Consider the following 21,776-nt stretch of genomic DNA (forward strand, 5'->3'; position numbering starts at 1 on the left):
GTCTCGTGTCGACGCTCTTTCGCTCGTTTCCACCCCCATTCCGCCACCAACATTAGACGTAGAATCGCAACGATAATCGCTCCTCCTCCCGTAGCTTTCCCCGTTCGCAGTGTTGCTAGCTTGAAACCGTAGAAAAGTGTGAGACATGGTAAAAAAATCGTCTCCCGCGGCACACTCGACGAACACGTGCCGCGTCCTCCTCGCGGTTGACTGTCCCTCCTGTTCTCCCCGCCGAGACGCTTATGGTGCTCGTGAGACGATAGTATACAGAGGGGGTGGGTGTAAATTGGGAGTGGGGCGGATGCAGCACGGTCAAAGGCGAAGAAGAGAGTTCTTCGTTTTCTCTGTGCGGATCGTCGTTCCTCGGTCCTTCGGTCGAATGTAAAACTCGGACGATCTCATTCCTCGATCCTTCCGCCGTGATCCACCGATCCCTCTCCGAGGGACAAACCTCGACAACAAATATTCCACGGATGGCCGTCTCGAGGTGGCCGGAGCAATAAGTGTCTGATTGTCTTAACAATACTATCAGTTTTAAAATGTGTTCTTTTATGATCGGGTCACGCGTCTCCCTCTCGTTAACAGCGATCCACATTCTCGTACTCGACCAACATATCTATCCTCTTTCTCTCGTTCCTCTTCAACACGCAGTTCGTTCCTCGTTCCCCTCGTTTTCACCTGTAACGTTTTCTCCCTCCCTCTCCTTACCCCGTACCTCTGCCGCTCGTCACTCTCCTCGAAATCGAACAAGAAATGTACACACCGTTTCGTTCGAACGTTTCGTAATCGTCGATAGTGTAGAGGTTAGCGCTCGATAATACTGTAATGGTATCGTTTAAATTAATTACTCGATATTTACGTAGCGTTTATTATTCATCTCGTTTATTTATCCTTAGGTATAATGCTTGCTTGTTTTTTTTTTTCTTTACCGTTACTCGTTTATTGTTAAGTGATAGTTTATTTAATACTGATTTTTTTCTCACTTTACGTGCTATTCTCGTTACTCGTTTATTTACTATGCTTCATTACCGTTTCTGCAGCGGTTTAGCGTCGTTTATTTAGTTTAATCGTTTATTCAGTATTCGATTAATTACTATTGTTTACCATTTTTTTCCATTTTCATTAAGTAATCTACGCCCACCGTCGATTCGTCTGCTCTCTCTCTCTTTCTCTCGCTCACTCTCTCTTTCTCTTTCACACTCTCACACTCTCTCTTTCTTTCTTTCTTTCTTCCTCTTTCTCGTCCGACAGGCAAAAATCGGCGCTCCCACGGGGCACCGCCCGTCGATCTTTTTCTCAACCTCCTTGTTTTCTCTCCGCTGTCCCAGAAAAAATACGCTCGGTAGAAGAGATCGATCGCGATCTTCTCTCGAACGATCTCGAGAAATCGCGAACAGGATCGAGAGGCTTTCGATCTCGTTTCGGTCCGAGCGCGACGGAGACCACCGACGCGGGCGGAGAAGAAAAAACACACCCCTAATATCTCCACCATTAATTCTCGCCCATGTAGGTATTAGGTTTAGTTAACGCTATTTTTTTTTCGCAACACTAGACGATAACATCATCTTACATTGTATATATAACACGTATGCAACGTTGAGCAAAGATTTCGATTTTTTTCATCCGTTCGAACACACGAAGAGATCCCTAGCCCCTGCCCTCCCTCCCTACACCTGAAAAAACACCATCCCTCCGCTTTACCCTTCGGAACCGGGAACAAGGAGAACGAATAATAGTCCGTTTCCGATCTCCACGACCGCGATTTTCGATAGGAACAGGAACCACGACATTTGCTCTTGTTTTCGCGGCGATCGAATCGCGAGCTCTCTGCGCAGATTCCGAGCGTGGCGCGAGCCGCCTCGCGCGAAACGATTCCCTTCGATCGTTCTCCAGCCGAATCGTGGCCCCGCAAGATCGTTCTCGATCGATCGAGACGTTTCCAACTCTTTGTCGAAAACAGAAGTCGCGCGGCGCGGTGTAGTCTCCGTAGGTGGAGTTCGGAACAGTGTGGCTCGTTCGCACGGTTGTTTTCGACGGTCCTCGGAATTCCGCGAGATCGACGCGATCCGAGCTGGTCGACCGAAGATCGGCAAAGAGGAGGGATATAATATCGGTGCGCGCTCTAACGCGACGATAGAGAGGAAAGGTGTGTCCGAGGCGGTCGGGTTTAATAAAAATTCCGAGTGGAAGCGGGAGATCGTTCAGTCGACTTGACGGCCGATACGAAATTCGCGATCGAGAACGCGCGAGCACTTGTTCGACGCGTCGCCGGCCGATTTTGTTTTCTTAAATAGCTTTGTCTCTCTCATTCTCATTCTCTCTCTTTTACTCGCTTTCTCTCTCTCTCTCTCACTCTCCCTTTCTTTCTTCTTCTTTTTCGCGCTCTTTCTATCTCTCTCCCTCTCCATCCAACGTCGCGATTTTTCTCCGCGAAAGTGCCGCCGCCACGATCCTCGGTCGCCTTAATTAATTCTAAATTCCCGCGACGCGGCGTTGTACCTTTTTACTTTATTTGTGTTTTTCTTTTTCCTATGAAAACGTGAAAAATTGTTCCGTAGCAAAGAGATGAACCTTCCCATTCAGTTGATTCGACTATGGAAACGTTTCCCGTGTGATTGTCAAATGAATGATATCGGTCGCGGTGATGAGAAACCGAAGAACAGGAAAACGGTGTCGAGCAAAGAACACTTTCTTACTTCTTCTTCTTCTTATACATTTTTTCCGGGATCGTATTCGACGGAGAAACCAAGGTTCCTGTTGACAGTTCCGGACGGGGAACAAAAACGAAAGAAGACACGGTGAATCGATAAGACGCGTACGGTCCCGCGAACGTGTGCAAAAGGAAAGAGATCGTTCGGGATCGGCGGGAGAATCGACAGACGCGATTCGGGTCCCGATCGAAAAAAACAAGAACGGAGTAACATTCCGACACCGTTTGCTTTTACAACCGCCCTGAAAAAACCCCCGGGAACGTTGCTCGATCGAGATGACGTCTGTGAAATCGTGCTTATCGGGTGAAATATAAAATTCCCGTTTTGTAAAATGGAACCGAAATCCCAGTCGTTCGTCGTATTTGTTACGTAAATTCTCTTATGGACGGTTTAACATTAACTCTTTCACGTTCCCACGTTGTCGACGACCGCGACACACGGTTAACCGTGTATCGGTGTCGATTGATCGCCACGATTGTCCGTTCCTCGCCACTCGGTCGTTCTTTTCTATCTCTTTCAACTCTCTCTCTCTCTCTCTTTCTCTCAATCGTTCTCTCATTCTCTCCCTTTCTCTCTCACACACTTTCTCTGTTTCTCTCTTTTTCTATTCGACAACCAGCCGGTTTGTCGGTGTCGCACGGATCACCCCGAGAAATCGTCGTTTGTCAGGAATGCCCCACGGAAGACTTTAAGCTTCTGACGATACACAGTACACTTTTGTTTCATTGAGCGTTTTTTTCTTTTTTTTTTTTCTTTTTCGCGACTGTGACCCAGACCATGCCTGTCGAACGGGGTTGGTTTTGTTTTTGCGAGGCTCGCATCTCGAAAGATTGGATCTCCGCGGGACGGGCGGTCGGAATCGACGTGGAATTTGTGGGCAGATTCTCAAGCCTCGACGAGTTTTCGACGAGCAGTCGCGCGAAACCGAACGGATAAGAAAAATAACGGGGCAGCCAGCGCACAGGCAGCTGAAGATCGGCGAAACGGCGATCGTCCACGGAAAAAACTTCTACGAAATATCTCTCACTCTCTCTTTCTTTCTCTCTTTCACTCACTCTCTTTCTCTCCCTCTCTCTCTCGATCTCGACGTGATTCCGTGTCTCGCGTTCGATCCCGAGTCCCGGCACGAGGGTCACAATCAGAAGGGTCTACCTAAAAGTAAATACTTTTCTCTTTTTTTCTTCTTCTTCTTCTTCATTACACGAATATTCGAGGTTTTATCACTTACGCGAATCGTCCAGTTCCCTTCGAACTTGCCGTTTCGAAACGGCACACTTACTTCTCTCTCTCTCTTTCTTTTTTTTTGTTTCGTTATTTAGTCTACGCACAGTCACACGTAATGTACGTACAATCTCCGTTTACGACGGATTTACACGGGAACTGTGAGAAACTGGAAACGCGAAGAACAGGAAGACGGATTTTTTACACGGCTTCCGATCACGCGCCTCGATCATGAGTATGTTCCACGAGCGACTTCCGGGTGTATTGTTTGCTTGGAGAAGGGACGAGTTTCTCGTTCTTCGATAGCATCGAATATAAATAACTAAACGCATAAACGCATAAGATAAATCTCTCTGGTACACAGATAACGAAACAGCACTGCAGAGAGAAGAATATTACTTTAAAGTACCGGCAACTGACCGAAAAATGACATAGAACACGTACGTTGTGCACAATCGGGAGAATAAAATCAGTTTCTTCGGTACATACGCAGATCAAGGAATAAAACGAGAAAAGGATGTTAACTTACAGCACTGATACAACGATATGCACGAAAAGAAGATCAATTTCTCAAGAAGTTTGAATACGTGAAGAAACGCAGCCCCGTTCAAACATACAGCGATAGTGTTCTAGCGACAGGGAAAGGGTTAAAGCGGCTATAGTCGATCGCGTAGAATAAATACGGGGAGGGGGGACGAATTAAATTAGAAATTGGAACGGCCTCGCGGGTCTGGCTCGAGTTTTAATCAGTCCGTTCGGTTGTCTCTGCAAAGGTGTAGACATACGGCCGCAATAATCGAGACGCACTCGGCCCGGCTCGGCCCGGACCGTCGTGAGAACCGGCGCACCGGTGGAATCAGAACTTACTCGCTTAATCCATTTGCTCGTAGTTCGTTCCGTTCGTTCTCGTTCGTTTACCTTACATGCTCGTCCTAATTTCCAGGCCCGGGGTTTACACTGCTAATGAATCGCGCCTCTACGAAGGCCCCGAGGCGACTGAAAAATTCAATTACCACGCGACGGCTATCCTTTCAAGCGCTCGGGAACACCGTGGAGAGAGAAAAAATAAAGCAGAAAAAAGAAAAAAGACGGAACCAGGGTGCCGGACTCCTATAACGGCGCGCACGGGGAAAAACAGAATTATTCGAGAAAATCTCCCGTTTGGATGCAAGCCGAGAAAAATGGGAAGCGTCGCGGGTTCGAGTTTTCGAGACTGACCGCGAGAAAAACTCTAGCTACTCGCCGTCGCTAAATGAATCTCCGTTAAATATTACTAAACGCGGCAAACCGGCCGCAGCTTCAGCGGGATTGAAGCGGCCGGTTGATGAGATAACCGGGCTGAATAGACGACGCGGCTTGAATGGTTCGGTTTCGCTGCCTCATATTTATCCCCTTGCCTCGCGATGCCAGATTCAACCGGCTGACAGCATTCGAATGCTGAAACCTACCTTTCTCCAAGTGTGACTCGACAGCGTCGTAAACCACGACGCGATACCGTGATTTACTAGACGAAAGATCGCCATCGAGACACAGTTTCTCCTCGGCAACCTCGAGGTTGGTACAGCTTTCCTTGCGCCGCTATCTTCTATCGCGCCAGCTAGGTTATAGAACACTGTATTTCTATTCTCACCGTCTCATAGAGCACGTAACAGGCCTTCGATGAAGAGAAGTATTCCTCTGTTGACGTCTCGGTTCTTCCATTCCGTTTTTATCCGATAGAACCCGTTTTTATTACTCGAGAATGTCTCGCTCGTTAGGGAGGGAATATTTCTCTTCGTCTCCAGTCGCTAGGCAACAGTCAGCGACGCAAGGAGAAATAGCCTGCGCGACGTTACGGAGGGAAAACTGTGTCTCGCGGAGATCGATGGGAACAAGCCTCGAGAAGGTAGAGCGCGTAATCGGAATCGTTCGACGATTTTTAGGGTGAAACTTCCCCGCACGCGAGGGACGAACAGGCACGACAGTGTACGAAGCGCCGACAGCGTGACTCAACGCCACAGCGCGGTGCAGCGCTTCGATCATCCCCGTGTTGATTGCAACGATGCGCGATTAACTTAAAACGACACACAACACACCTACCGTAATCTATTACAATGTACACGGTTACTCTAGATTCTTCGTGGCGAATCGCCGACCGAACATCGAATCGAATCGGATCGGATCGACGACGACAAATTATTCAGCTAAGTTTGCTTCTCTTTTTTTTTTCTCTCTTGCGCCACCGCTCCCCTCTTTTGCGTTTGTATTTTCATTGTCATAATCGATTATCAACGGTTCTTTATTATCAACGAGTGGCAACTTAACGTACGACAACAACTATCACTAGCTCTCTCGCTCTCTTTCTCGTTCTCTCTTTCTTTCTCTCTCGCTCGCTCGCTCGCTCGTTCTCTCACTTGCACACAACCCCTAACACCATAAAATTCTCGTATCGTGAGTGTAACCCGTTAACCGGGGATGACGAGCCGACTCGTCCTCCATGTTCGTCTCCTCCAGCTGTTCTTTTTTTATCATCTGTGTGTGGTTAAAGATCATCGCCTAATCGGAAACCACCCGGTTAACCGGTTATTTTAAATTCGTCTCGCTGCATGCTGAAGATGTTCTTAAAGTTAATCGTATGGAGTTTCGTCGTTGCTGAGGATCGTCGCCGAAACCGATGAAACGGGCAAGGGTGGACATTTAGGCGTTGATTGACTTTCAGACTTTCTCATGGTTCAGTGATTCGTGTTTGCGCGCGGAACGCCGGCGGAATTTCGACCGTGAAATTGTTTGTCCACTGATTAATGCAAATTAATTGTTCAGCGGCGACGAGACACTTTCGCTAGAAATTTCAGTGACGGCGAACTTTTCGGAAAACTACATCGCGCCGTGAAGTTAATCGTGACTTTGAAAAACAGGTTTTTGTAGAAATTAATACTAGTAGTAGGGGTATTTTCTTGATTCACGATTACTAATCTTTTGACCAGAGATCGTTAAGCGTTGAACAGTCTAATCATTTTCACAGGTCCTCCTTTTCGTTTCTTTAATTGTTTAAATTTTATTCAAGTGAAAATAAAAAGGATAGAATTCTTAAAACTTCTTTGTCGTTTCTAATTTCTTGCCCGTGTAATCGTCATCGATTACAAGAACAAAATCGAATTTAATTTCAGTTTAGAGGAGATTAATACATATTTAATATATTGAAATATTCCGCCCCGTGCGCTGGAGGATTAAGCATTGGCGAAACCGCAAAGATGAATCTGAAGTCAAGGACGAAGAACAGCTGATAGTCGTAGCAGTGAAGAAACTAACAAAAACTAATCATCGAATTGAAACGTTCAAATGTTACCAGACTGTAAACGGTTAATCCGCAATGGTCGACACGTGCCTCGGCGAAAACACTCGTCGGCAGAGCATGATTCGAAGCGGGTGTCGCCTGCTCGTCTCGCATCATCGATCCGCGCGAGGACAGATGACACGGAACGGAACGATGTACCGATCGAACTCCGTTTTCCCTGTTTCGCGGAAACTCTGATGCCCATAAAACCGCTGTGTGTGTGTGTTTGTTTTTCCTCTGATTTGTGTGTGTTTGTGTTTTTTTTTCGAGATCCGAGCGTAATTCCGTGACCCAGTTTTCCCGAGGACGTAACGCCATATATTACGCCGCCCGGTGACACTCGCGTAATAACGTAGCGACGCGCAACGCGTCCGCGTTTGAAGTCTGATTTAAGCCGCGTCGTAAATTAATAACCAGGACACAGGAAGTCGGCGAACAATGCGCCGCCGTCGCACCGCGCAACGGTACCCTTAAAGCACAAAGCTCACCGTTTACGTCGCCACCGTGCCTCCCGTTACGTCACCGAACCCATTCCACCTTGGACGTGGACGTTTTCTACGGATGGAACCGACGACGACGACGACTTACCCTCTCGAGGACCTACGTTAATCCGATTTCTCGAGACTCTCGTGCAAAATTACCCCCGGGTCCCCCGACAATTTCACACGATACTGGCCCGTACGAAAAGTGTGCAGTAGATTGGGCAGATAGTTTAGATAAGGCAATTAGGAATAGAAGAAATGGGGAGAGAGAACGAGTGAATGTGCAGGATGTTTAGATTCAGTTAGATCTATTGTGAAACCAAGTCCGGTTCCAACCCGTGAAACTGAATAAATAAATGATTACTGGTCCTTTCGTACGTAAGAAACTCAACAAACTGGGAACATGCCGAAAAGAAGAAAGAGGCGAAGGAAATATGATAAAGAAAGTAACTTGAATAAAATTACAGAATCTCCCAACAATTTTACTCGATTCCAGCCCTTTCATAAGGTAAGAGATTCTGCAAAACACCGAGACATACGAAAAAGAAGAAAAAGGCGGTGGAAGTATGGTTGCTGGAACTGGAATTAACATCTACGATATCGCGTAAGATGTATTTGTCACAGCTAAAACTACCGAACGGGTCAAAATGGCTCATCTTTTATTCTGTATCTGCCAGATGTTTCCGAAAGAAATGCTAAATGGTAAATCGTTTTATGTATTCTTCGATACTATAATGAAAGTTGCGACGAGTCTCAACGCACAACAAGCTGGTGTTAGCTCGAAGGTAAAGGTGGTCAAAGTGTTAATAGATTTTAGAATTTATTAAACTGTTCGGTAGTAGCACGGCCGACGGAAGAACAAGAGAAATGGATGAACAAAAGAAGACATCCTCCTGGGAGCCAAAAAGTAAATTCGACGCCTTCCTTCCACCCTACCGTTTCGACCAGCCCACACAATTAGGTCATATTTTCATCTGCGTGGACCTAATCAGCATCAAGATTCACATGTCACGGGTGCCATTAGCAATCATCGACGATCCCAGCAGCGTCGCGACGCTCTCGTCCAGTTAAATGCGACCGATGCGCCGACCTCGCGCAATTAACTTGCGTTAATCCTATACGTATATATTAAATATACAATTATACCGTTATACTTAACGTGAGCAAATAAATTGATTATTACATCGCTTCGACGCCCACATCTCCCCTCCTTCGACACTGTTCTTGTCGTCGGTGTATAAACGAGTCCTCTTATGTGTGTGTGTCTGTGTTCATTAAACGTGTGCGCGATTAGGCGCGCGCGCCAGCGGACAAATATGTATGTCTGTGTATGATGTACGTGTGCGATGTGATGCGAAAAATTCGGCTGTTCCCTCGTCCTTCGGGGTCGAGAAATCGCGAAAGACGAGACACGATGGATCGAAGGAAATTCGTGGGGTGTGCGACGGAGCTGGATAATCTACGGGGAACGTCTCTTTGTTGTTTCATAGAAAATTAATTTCGTTGAATGTGTCCCGACATCCTTCGACGACCTCGCGACCTCCTCGTTCTCGCGGGTAGCGATCTCGCGAATTCGCAAGCTCCACGGACCTGGAACGGGACGTTTACATAGTCACGCACCTAGCCCCTGGTGATCTTGGAAGACAGGACACCGGAGATGTCAGGTGTGAGCCCGCGTGTCAGTCGGATCAACGTCCTCTGTCAAGCTGTCCAGCGTCCCTCGTCACACATCTCGCCGGGTATCGATCCGTTCTCGCAGGATCGTCTGCCCCGATGTATCGCTTCCGGATCGAGTGGGGAACGTAATATCGCATTGAATGGCAGTCGGTGGTTCTCCGGTTGACTCTGGCGATGCAACCATCCCACCCTTGCAGCCTCCTACCTCCCTCCCACCGTATACGCTGCGAAGCAGCATTCTCCTCTCATCGATCTCCCCGGAGATGGGAAAGGAAAGTTGCGGCTGCGGTTCTCGATCCCGGCGACGATCGAAGAATCCCGCCGGGGTAACAGGGCTCCCGATGGCCCGACAAAGTTCGCCGGAGAGATTGAACACAGTTAACGGAATTACGAAGGGAACGGAGAGTCGTTGTCTTCGTTACGATAAAAATCCGAAATCGCTGGCCCCACCCCGAAGCGAACCGGCGTCGCCGACCGAGAGAATGCGCGCCGGCTATCCGGATTGGCGATTGTCAGCGGATCCGGAACGCCGGCCAAGCCTCGATCGCGATAAAAGAAAGAAAAGCAGGAACGTCTGGGTCTCGTTGGTCGTTTCGGGCGTACCGAAATCTCTCCCGGATTGCTCTTTACCCTGGCAACCACTCCCGATCCGGATCCAACGACGACAACCCTGCTACCTCTATCAAGAACCGGATGAATCGGTTGGGCAGAGTGTCCTTTCTAGTTGGCAGTTCTCGCGGATCCCGATTCCGAGCACCAAGACGCCAGTCTCTTGTCGGAGAGCTCGTTTGGTCGGGCGATCGATCGCCGGATTTCGATCGCAATTAAATATTCTCCGTCGTGTAAATCGTGTAAAACAGATTGCTATACGTGGTACCCAGCTTCGTAAACCAACGAGACACACCCACCGAGCCTCTGCACGCAGAAAGCAACGTGGGTGACGCTCTATTGCTATCGAGGCTACGAGATGTGGCAATACAGCGATCGCCGGTCGAAGAACACGCGGAGATCAGGGGAAAAGATGAGAAAAAGGGGAAACAAAGAGAGGATACACGGTTACCGATTGTTGCAGAGAACCACGGGCTTTCCCGGTGCACCGATGGATTTCCTTCGACCACTCGCGACGCGCGACAACGTTCCCGAATTTCCAGGCATTGTTGTTGTCGTTTTTATTGTTGCGGCCGCAGACGCGCGAGCGCCACCCGCGCCAACGATAACGCGATGGTCGATCGAGAGAATGCGGATTGAGATATCGCGTCGTGCGCTCGTTCACGCTGAGATCGTTCCGGATATAATACTACTCGCGTTTAATACTTGCGTTTTAATCCCTATGTAATACCTATGTTATGTACACGCGTGGACACCGAAACGGATGTTCACGCGCGCGTTGTCTCCCCTTCTCGTTTTGCTAATCTTTCCCCCGTTTTACGTATAAATATGTTGTACGCGTTCTCCCATCGCGCGTGTACATGTATGGTCGTGTGTATGCGTGTACGTATGTACGTGTATCTGCGTGTATGCGTGTACGTGTATTGTGCGTAAATGTTCGTGTGAGTTTTTCGCTCTCGGTGTACGCGTACGTGAACGTCATTTTACTTGTTAATATAAAATCGGCAGTTCGGGCAGTTCGACGTCTCGCCGCACGACTCTAGCCTTACGTATGAAACCAGATTTACAAAAATACGTTGCGCGTGTGTTTCGCGTATTTGGCACTTTTTCTCCCCTCTCTGACCTTTCCTCGCCCCCTCCTACCCTCCCGTCCTTAGCCAATACTCGTTTCGTTCAGACTCGCTTCACCCAAACATCTCTCTCGTGTTTACCTTTTTCTCTCGCTGACACTCATCCACACGCAACCTTCACCATGCACACGCGTAAAACAATCATACAACACTCTTTCACTACTCTTGCTCTCTCTCTCTCTCGTTCGCTCTTATATTCTCTTCACCCTTGTCGTTCACAATCGGTTCCCCTTCTCCTTTCTCGCTCGTTCATTCTCTCTTTCTCGCGCTCTCCCCTCTCCCTGTTCCTCTCGGTTTCGAAGAGTCCGGCACGGAGATACCTAGGTTAATCATGCTAGGTCCACAGTTCGGAGAGGGAAAGATCCACGCCACGGATACACCGGATCCGTCGAGATGAGAACGACGAACCAGTCAGCCGAACGAATCGTACACGAATCCTCTTCTTCTTCTTTTTCTTCTTTTCATTCCTCCTCCTCCTCTTCTTGCTCGGTTTCGGTTCGCGAGAGGAGTCCCGCGAAGCGTCTGTCGTTTCGTTTTCGTTTCATTTCGTTTCGGTCTCCGCACCGAATCGTGTCGCGGGAGACTGTCATGTTTGGCGGCAGCAGCAGCAGTGATCGAGAGAGGGTCCTTCTCCGCGTCGACGCAAAAATCGGCAGTTTCGATGGCGGGCGGCGTCTACTGGACAACGACGACCACGACGACGACGACGACGACGGCGATGACGAACACGACGACGCCGACGACGACGACGGCGGCGATGACGATGACGACGACGACGTCGACGACGACGACAACGAGGACGATGACCGGGACAAAGACGATGATAACGACGACAACGCCGGCGACGACGCGGCAACAACAACAGCAGCCGCCGACGCTGCGAACGCGGCGCGAGGCCGCGCGGGATCGTCGACTAGTCCTCTTCCGGACCCATGTTCATCAGCATCATCTTCTTCTTCGCGATCTTGCTGTACTTGATGTCGATCGGCTTCGTCGTGTCGTAGAGACTCGGCGCCTGGAGGATAATCAACACCGTTCCCACCACGCACGCCACCGTGAATATCCAGAGGAAGATCCGATCGAGCACCATCGCGACGTACTTCCAGTCCTCCTCTACCTGCAGACAAAAAGCAGAACGGGAACCGTTAATGCATTACTCGTTGTATCACGAGTCAAAATAGTTATCTAGCATTGTTGAACAAATCGACTTGGAATTTGGAAAAATTTTGTTCTTCCCTGGAGGGGGTGGATCCTGAGTAGGGTTGCCAGATCATCTATATTACCACGTTTTTATTAGCTCGCTTTCTTGTTTGTTTGTCTGTTCGGTGGTAAATTTTGCAATTGATTTTAAACTAACTTTCTGATGAGCTAGAGACATGAAATCGGTTACATGGCTCAGAACTGGATGACAATGCATTATTCAAACAAATTTAATATGAGTCTTCTATATTTGAACTTGATCTCCTATATCATATTTGAATAGCATATAATTTTCAAAAAATATCTTTGTTTGAATAAAAAAGTTTGAAATGTGCTGTGTACCTCTTTTACTTGAATTAACTCCTATATTTTGAGCCTATCTCATATACAGGGTGTCTCGGATTTAAATGGCAAAACTTCAGGAGCGTGCAGGGGACCGAAAAACTATGACAAAAAGTCTTTTAGAGATTCGCTCGTTTTTGTGCTTCGTTTTGGAGAAAATCACAAAAAAAAGAAACAAAACAAGTTTTCATTTTTGTACTTATTTATTTGCATTTTATTTACGTTATCATCTATTTAATGTAGATATTGTTAAAAATGTTGCCCTCTTGCAGCAATGCAAGCATTACATCTAGCACTGACTTGATAAATTGCAGCTAAACATTGTTCTGGTGATATTTTTTTTTGGATATGCATTATAAGTAAGAATCGCTGAAATTCTGAGTGATTGCACGCTTGTTGTTTTTATGAAATACTGTAAAATAGTTACTTTCGGTGCTCTATATAGTTTACATCTCGACGAGGCATCCTATCCGGAGCAAATTCGATCGCCACCGTCCGCGCATTATTTTTCCGCATAAGATCCCCATTGTACAGCAAGAACGGCCGGCATATCCGTTGAACCCAACGTAACGGAAAAATTATCTGGAATAAGGGCTGAGAATGACTCCTGGCGACTGAACTCTATCATAAACAAGCCGACATTTCCGAGGACGACGCGAGCAACCGATCGTCAACCCCCGCATCCTCCGAAACACATTTCCCTGGCTGTTCGATCCCGTTCCGGGAACGAGATACATTTTTCCAGGGCTTTCCCCACCCTCGTTTCACAACAGAGCGAGTATCATCCACGGTTCCACTGGGGGGTTGGATCCATCATACATACACGTGCTCTCAGTCGGATGGCTTTATGTACCTAGCTAAAAGGCGAGTCCTATCTCCGAAGTTTCAATTGAGCACCCTTACGACGTCTACACAGGCGGCACCGTATGTCTCCGTGCGCGGAAACAACCGACACAGACAACTGATCCGTCATCTGGAGGGTGTATCGGCTTCCTTCGATTCCCTCTGCGACGCGGGCGGAAGTGGACGATAAAACAGACACCCGATACTTTTATGATATCCCTACGAGTAGGATCGGGAGACGAGAGACGCGGCTGGTGCTTGGAATTGATCGTTCCCTTTCAATTCTGTAGAACCTCTTCGTGCGTCGTTTACAAACTCGCCGTGGTCACCGACAAAACTATTTTTATTTTATTACTTTATTTCAGTGCCAAGAAGAAAGAATCGAAGTTCTCCCTGCGCCTCAATAGTAGAACGCTTCATAAACTTTATAGACTTCCACCTAGAAATGTCCTAGGACTACGTCACCGATCTTCCGTCATTTCCTAACACAGTTCAGTCAGTTTAGAAGGTCTCCTTTGACCATCAGCGACGCGAAACAAATAAACTGATGGTCGAGCGGCCGGCATCGCAGTTTCTTTTCCGAGCTGGGACAAGTTGCCGTGTTGTTTCAGCGAGACTCGCGGATGCGCGAGAGGAGCTAAGCCGGCCGGGCGAGGCGAAATTACGGCGATCGAAAAAGTTTGTTTAATCCGGGATCACGACGGGCAAAATCCTTCTCGCCAGCACCTTCGCGACACCAGCCTCTGGCTGCGAGCCAATCCACAGTCACCGGAGGAAGCCCGTTGCAGGTTTGTTATAACGGCCAAGGAGTATAGTTCGATCGTAAAATACAGTTCGCTTCTCGGGCAACGGGGGAAGATTCCCGGCGACGATGCATCCGGCCGCGGGGCGTCGGCCATTGCGGATGGTGCGCACGGTGCGCTTATACATATATGTATACTGCATTAAGCGGTTGCGCACCTTTTCGCCATTGAGAAATGTTTATGAAATGAAGTATTTTTTTTTAATATGTTTCTCAGTCGATTTTTTTTCATTCCTTTTGAATACATTGCTTAAATTATTCAACTGTTTCAAATACTCTGCCCCAAGACGATTTTTGTTCCGACGTTTCCCAAGAAAGCCAAAAGATTGTACACCCCTGTTCCAGACAATACCAGCTGAGTTTGCTATCTCCGGATCGAATCTGCGTTCTCCGCTAAGCCAAGGCAGGGCAATGAGCAAATTGAATCTGACCGAAGCGGAGATCTCGAACCACGATCCCGGAGATGCTTCGATTTCCGCGTGCTGGTCGCGTCAACCGGAGGACTTCCGGTTGCCTGCGGAGGAGCCAAAACTCGGCTGGAGGCTGACTAGATATGATCAGGGACACGGAAAGTCTGCCGGCGGCGCCCATGAATTATCGACGCGGACTATCCGCCCGAGAACGCATTGCGGCGGAGTTCCGTCCGCTGCCAAATCTGTCCCCGCATGCGTCTACGGCACGGCGACAGCATAGCAGTGGACGTGTGCGACTTGTTTCACTGTTAACGCGAACATGCGACCGGGCTTCTGTGTTTCGTTTTGCGAGGCGAGGAGTTCGCGCGCACCCGTCCGCTTCGATCAACCACCGCGAAGCCGAAAAATCCCGGTCGAACGCGTTCTCGTCGAGTCGGCATTCCGTTCTCCGCGAGCCTCGGTGACGCTTCCGGCGCTCGCCGGAAACAGATGCGACCCCCGCAGAGAAACAGAGACAGACAGCAAAGTAGTTCAACACTCCGGAACCGCAAACCGTCCCGGAATTAATTGTTTCGCGACCCATTCCGACGCCGCGAAACGAGTGTTCCGAGCGGATTTCATGGTCGGTCAGCCGACGAACTCGTAGCTTCCGGCAGACGCTAGACGGCTGCGTCGACGAATCTGCCGGACGATTTTTTACGGGAAAGTTCGACTCCGCCCTGCACCGGCTAATTCGCCTCGACAACATTAGCGCCTTTGTTAATTGCACGAGCCTCGGTCGAAAAGTTAGTTCCACTCGCTTGGAATTTTTTCGTGTACTGGAGGTTCGTGAAGTCTGCTGAAAAAGTCCCCATTTCGAGCGACAACGCTGCAGCTGTATGTCCATTTGGATTGAAAATATTTAAGGACATGAATGTATTAGTTTTAGCTTAATAGGACAATTAAAAGAAGAATACTATGTTCATTTGGCTCCTGTGTCCCACAATCAATGCGAACATTTTTTATTTTGCATTTATCACTTATCAGACTGACAAAAAGAAAGCAATTGCGTTTTAAATATTTCTTTGAAAGTAATCTACAATGTATTCAACACTATCATTTATAACTTCTTCTCCCCTTCACGCTCATATTAAAATATCACGTTTGAAGAATGTGCCTCAGTTTCCAATTAAAAAATTATTCTTCCACCACTCAAAGGTATGTAATCCCTCAACCGCAGATATCGCGTTAATATAAAATATTGGTTTGGTCCCTTGAATCCTGTAGCCTAGTCAAATGACGAAAAGAAAACGTTTCCGTTTTAAATATTTCTTTCAAATTAATCTACAATTTTTTTCTTCATTATCGTTTATAACTTCTTTCCTTCTTTACGATCATTTTAGAATACCACGTTTGAAGAATCGCGCAGTTCCCGATTCAGAAATTATCCGTCCCCAATATTTATTTAAAATCAATCTTCCATAATTTTCCATTAAAAAATTGGTCTCCGATCATTCGAAGGTACGAACAAGTTTCACAGATACCGTGCAAGGTGTCGTGAAACAGCCTGCACCGAGACGCGCCATTAAAAATCGCTAATGCGAAAGAAGTCTTAGACACGATCGAGCGCTCAGCTTCGCTCCCGGAATCGATAGCCGGATAATCCGTGGATGAACATTTCCCCCACGCGGCGTCGCCCATAAAGATCGGTGTCCGCGAAAAAAAGGCCGATCGATTAAATATCACCCGCAGGAAGTAACGAACGTGAGCGGGAAGGACGCGAGCGGAGCGGGGACGGTCGCCGATCGCGCTTTCACCGAGCCGGCCGGGCATTGATAGTACCCTTTTTACGCTCAAGTTTCATAAAACACGTCCGTAATATCGGAAAAGTGGAACGTGGAGCGTAATAATAGCGCCGTTACTCCAAGGGTCCCCGTTAAAACAAAAACGATATCCAGCCGACACTTTCTGGAGACAGCGCAGCGGCAGACTCCTGCGCGCTGCACGGTGCGTTCACAATGGGCAAAATTCAAGAAATCTACCTTCGTGTTGGTATTCAAAACATTCATAGAAGTAATCCATGACGATGCTAATGTTGTCACATCAACTTTATACACTTATATCATGATAATAGCATAATCCTTGGCAGTCAGAGCTACTTTAACTTGAAGATTAAACAGTTTTTTCGACCTAGAATAATTCCATTGCGATATAGTAGTGCAGTAATTGATTAGATAATTATTATATATTATATATAATTAGAGAATAATACCAAAAAATAAACCAACTCTAATATCTTCAAGTGACGAAAGCGATTTCGAACCAGTTCATTACAAGAATATGCGTGTTTTGGACTACGACGAGTAGTATTGAATTATGTACATTTCGAAAATTTCTCCATGTTTAAAATGAGAAATTAAAATTTTTTAAAATCTTTCCATGTGTAATTTAATTGTTTATTTTATTTGGAAAGCACTTTCTCGCTATTTCGTAAAGCTTCGACATATTTTCTAAGTGAGACTTTTTTTATTCGATCCCTTTCCACCGGATAAAAAAATTTTCTTTAATATGTTCTGAAGAATTATTTGTTATAGCCATTTATGAAGTTTGTGAATATTTTTTTTGTGCGGTCTTTTTTCTGCGGTCTCTATCTACCGCACGAAAACAGTATTTTATAATGTAAAATGTATTTTATAATGTAAACAATATTGTCAATAACTCTGAGTCACCGCTCGACGGCTAAGGGTTGAAAAGAAAAATATTCTAGTGTTTTGAGAACGTCTAGTGTAACCTTCAAGAATACATAATCAAAAATATAGTTTTCCACACAAAGTTTCAACTGTAATCTCTACACAGCTTTTCAAAGTTACCTCAATGTCAATCATGTACTCAATTCCATATCCTACAAGTATTTTCCAGTGACGGAATTTTGTCCAGAAACTGGACTTTTTCATTGTAGCCACTTCCGCGTCGTCGCTGGCGACGAATTATCATATTTTCGGCTGTTGAAGTTCGCCAGCGAGGTTCGACCGACCGTGCTAAGTCTCCTAAAAACTACGTCAGAGTTTGGCAACTGGCGCGAGCAGTTTCCAGCCTCCAGCCAGCTCGGAACATCGCATCGGCCAAGCGGGACTTCCGTCAGCCGCGCGATCTCCGACAAAGTTGTTCGTCAAAATAGCAGGTGAGAACGAGCCAACTTTCTGTCTTTCGCCGAAAGAAACAGAGCCGATGCTTCGAACGGACACGCTACGGAGACACGGAATTCCGCGCGGAGATTTCCTTGGCGAGGCGGAACGCAAGGCAACGCGGGACGAATAAAAATAAACTCGATGCACGACGGGCCCGCGGAACTGTGTCACGCCGCTCGTTGCGCGCAAATATGAAATAGGAATCATAAATTCGTTCGAATTTACGGCCATCCCGGACGAACGTCTCAACTTCGAAATTTCCCGGCGAAGGGAGGGGAACATCAATGTCGGAACCAATTTCCAGAGTTTTACACTCTCGAAACGCGACCGAACTTCGGCCCCGGAGTCGGGCGGCGGCTGTCCCGGAAACTTGGCGCGCGCACCGGGTTCCTGTAATTTTTCCGAAATTCCCAGGGAAATTATTTCATCGTCGAAAGCTCGACGACTAGAATCGCAGGGGGGTGCAACGAACTTTCGCCGCCCGCAGAAAAGATAATACCGTTTAATCTGCTCGACAGCTTTGCGGTGCTACTTCGCCGGAATAAGTCTTTCGTAGATCGGTCGGAGGGGAACCGGAGAATCGTCGAGAAACGAGCACTTGAAATCGTGCTAATCCATTTAAGGATTTTATGCCGAGCCCTGGTTGCTACCGCCTTCCCCGCTTGCCGTCGCACAATGTAAACCGTGGTAAATGAAAAATTGATTACCGGCCGCCGCGCCGTTGGGGAAGCCTTCTTTCCTGGAGGACCGCGTGAAAATCGTTCGTGAAGATCGTTGTGAAAATTTCGAACTTGTTAGACATATCACTCTCGTTTCGTTTAAATAGAAGTAAAATCCTATGCGAAAGAGCCTAAACGTCACAGGACCATGTAGCACACATCTCAAATTTCCTAAAGTCACCAAGAAATATAATCACCAGACTGTGGTTTCTCATGTAAAATAAAGATTGTCTTTATCAATCACAAGGTACTGGAACCAAATAGGTTAAACTTTCACTCTGGGGGCCAAAAATTTTCAACTTTTCTGAATGTGATATTTAGGCAGCGGATTTCATGCTTTTATGGCAAAAATGAGTAGGTGTAAATTTAAAACACCGAAAACATTAGAAGAATTTACAATTACTGTTACATTATTTTCAACCTGTTAAACATATTAAAAGAAAGAAAACAAAATTTGTATGTCACTACAGTTTGTTGCAAATCAAGTAAACAATTTTTATTTTTATAATATTTTATTAATATTATACAATCCGACGAAAAAATGATAAAACTTAAAATTCTAGTGCTAGGAATTCAAGACCTAATCAAGACCAAGAATAAATCGATAATTTTAAGTCATTTTTATCTCTCGATTGTTTCATGTATCACCGGCGTGTCATGAAGAAACAATTTACACAATTCGCGGCCGTGAAACGTCCAACATACCACCGCAATGTGTATTACGTGAGAGCATGATTTAACGGTGGATTAGGAAAACGTAATTGTTACGGTGCAGCACCGGTTGGATGTGAGGACTAACGACATACCGAGGAGCCAGTTGAGAGAGGTGATGGGGGGCAGCACGGGACTACTAACCAGGCAAGAAGCGTGACCACTAAGCGGGCGGCACTTTGCATGATGTATGACATCGAAGTGACTCCTACATTATCGAGGCTCCTTCTCTTTCGCTGTCGGTCCATCTCGACACGACACGAGCGGTTCTTTGCACGAAGTCAAAGCGAAGACTCGAAGCCGGTTAACCACTCTCGCCTATTCACGACAGGACACGAGGCGGAAGCGTGTCGGCGACGGTAAAGGTGTTTGCCCGACTAATAATACGCTAACTAACCTGGGCATCGTTCTCAAAGAACTCGCCGTTCTTTTGTCTCCGTCACTCGCCGCGTGTGGACATTCTTTTTCTGTCGGCTGCGAGCAGCGGAAGAAATCGCGACGGCAACTTGCTTTCCTACTAGTTTGGTGGAAACGCGATCTTTCTAGGGAATCCAGTGCCAGAAGAGCTGACGACCGAGTGGGACGGTGCTGCATTCTGTCGGGAGGATCGTACGCATAAAAATAAGGAAATATGATCCTGACATTGAGTATCTGACCTTGTCGCGGTGCATATTTGTAAATAGAAGAACGACCTCTATAAGTGTGCACTTTCGTACGCATAAAAATAAGGAAATGATTCTGACATTGAGTATCTGACCACTTTTTTTTGTTATTTAAAGGTTTTACGTCGCATCAACTGCATGGTTTTAGCGACGAGAAGGTGTATCATTATAGTATAACTTCCTGGATTTTCGATTCTTTAATAAATTCCAGTAGGTGTTGTATTTTATCTTCGTTAAGATTCTCTTTCAGTATGTTTTCTATTTTGTATTTTCCTCGTAATGTATTATGTCTTGGACAAAATAATATCAGGTGGTCGATTGATGTCGGTATGTCGCATGTGTCGCATAATGGTACTGGATCCTTTGTCATTAGGTACGAGTGAGTTCCCTTAGCGTGGCCTATTCTAATTCTGGATAGGGTAACTTGATCCCATCTTTTTGTTATGGTGCATGTTTGTAAATACAAGAACGACCTCTATAAGTGTGCACTTTCGTACGCATAAAAATAAGGAAATGATTCTGACATTGAGTATCTGACCACTTTTTTTTGTTATTTAAAGGTTTTACCTCGCATCAACTGCATGGTTATTAGCGACGAGGAGGTGTATCATTATAGTATAACTTTCTGGATTTTCGATTCTTTAATAAATTCCAGTAGGTCTTGTATTTTATCTTCGTTAAGATTCTCTTTCAGTATGTTTTCTATTTTGTATTTTCCTCGTAATGTATTATGTTTTGGACAAAATAATATCAGGTGGTCGATTGATGTCGGTATGTCGCATGTGTCGCATAATGGTACTGGATCCTTTGTCATTAGGTACGAGTGAGTTCCCTTAGCGTGGCCTATTCTAATTCTGGATAGGGTAACTTGATCCCATCTTTTTGTTATGGTGCATGTTTGTAAATACAAGAACGACCTCTATAAGTGTGCAGTTTCGTACGCATAAAAATAAGGAAATGATTCTGACATTGAGTATCTGACCTTGTTATGTGCATATTTGTAAACAGGAGAACGACCTCTATAAGCGTGCAAGTAAAAGTATGTACTAGATTTCTTATGTATAATATTTCACTAGTTCTAAAAATGACTATGTTCATTTATTGGACAGGTAACTCTATGGTGAGGTCAGGATTTGAGTATAATGTAGCTACATAGAGCTTTTAAATAAGTCACGGATCAAATTATCGTAGTTTGTGGAAGATTCTGGGATATTTGATTTGGAAACAGAATCAAGTATATCTAATTTTGGATATTGAATGACATTGGTGTACAGCAACGATTACAAGAATTGTAGGAACGAATTATACGAAATTTACTGTACTAGCACATATATTATCTCCAACGTTTGTCACCGTTGACGGTTCCATTGTGCACAAATGACAGCGTGACAGCCCGCTCCGCTTGACCCCACTTTTGATGGACAGCAGTTAGGGCTATAGGCATTATGCAGTGGTGGGACTATTGGCCACCAATAGGGCCCGCATTACTTTGCCTAGCCAACTTGTCATCTCTGCGTAGTACAAAGAATTAATTGTTCCATATATCATGCTCGCAAAACGGTCCTCTGGGCTATAACATGGTATTGTGGATCAAATGAGATGATCAGATATGATTAGGGAAGTCTCCTAATGCTTCTGAAGGGTCTTTGGGGGTTTGATTATGAATTTATAGCAAATTGTTCTTTGTGTAATAGAAAGATTGAGTAAACTAGCTACCTGAAGTTGCATAAAACAGCGAAATTATTTAAAACTAGTTCCACTTCCTAGTATACAA

At 46.1% G+C, this 21,776-nt stretch overlaps 1 protein-coding gene across 2 annotated transcripts in view; it reads right to left on the reverse strand.

Annotated features, from left to right (window-relative positions):
* Positions 1 to 1,208: 1,208 nt before the first annotated feature.
* Positions 1,209 to 21,776, reverse strand: part of Nachralpha1 (nicotinic acetylcholine receptor alpha1) — a 214,094-nt gene continuing 193,526 nt past the window's right edge. For both annotated transcript variants that reach the window (XM_076427713.1, XM_076427712.1), the window contains exon 7: positions 1,209 to 12,260. In XM_076427713.1, the coding sequence (XP_076283828.1) occupies positions 12,057 to 12,260 (204 nt within the window). In that variant the 3' untranslated portion in view covers positions 1,209 to 12,056. The remainder of the gene's footprint in view (positions 12,261 to 21,776) is intronic.

This window comes from Lasioglossum baleicum, chromosome 7, assembly GCF_051020765.1.
Source record: "Lasioglossum baleicum chromosome 7, iyLasBale1, whole genome shotgun sequence".
NCBI classification, from domain to species: domain Eukaryota; kingdom Metazoa; phylum Arthropoda; class Insecta; order Hymenoptera; family Halictidae; genus Lasioglossum; species Lasioglossum baleicum.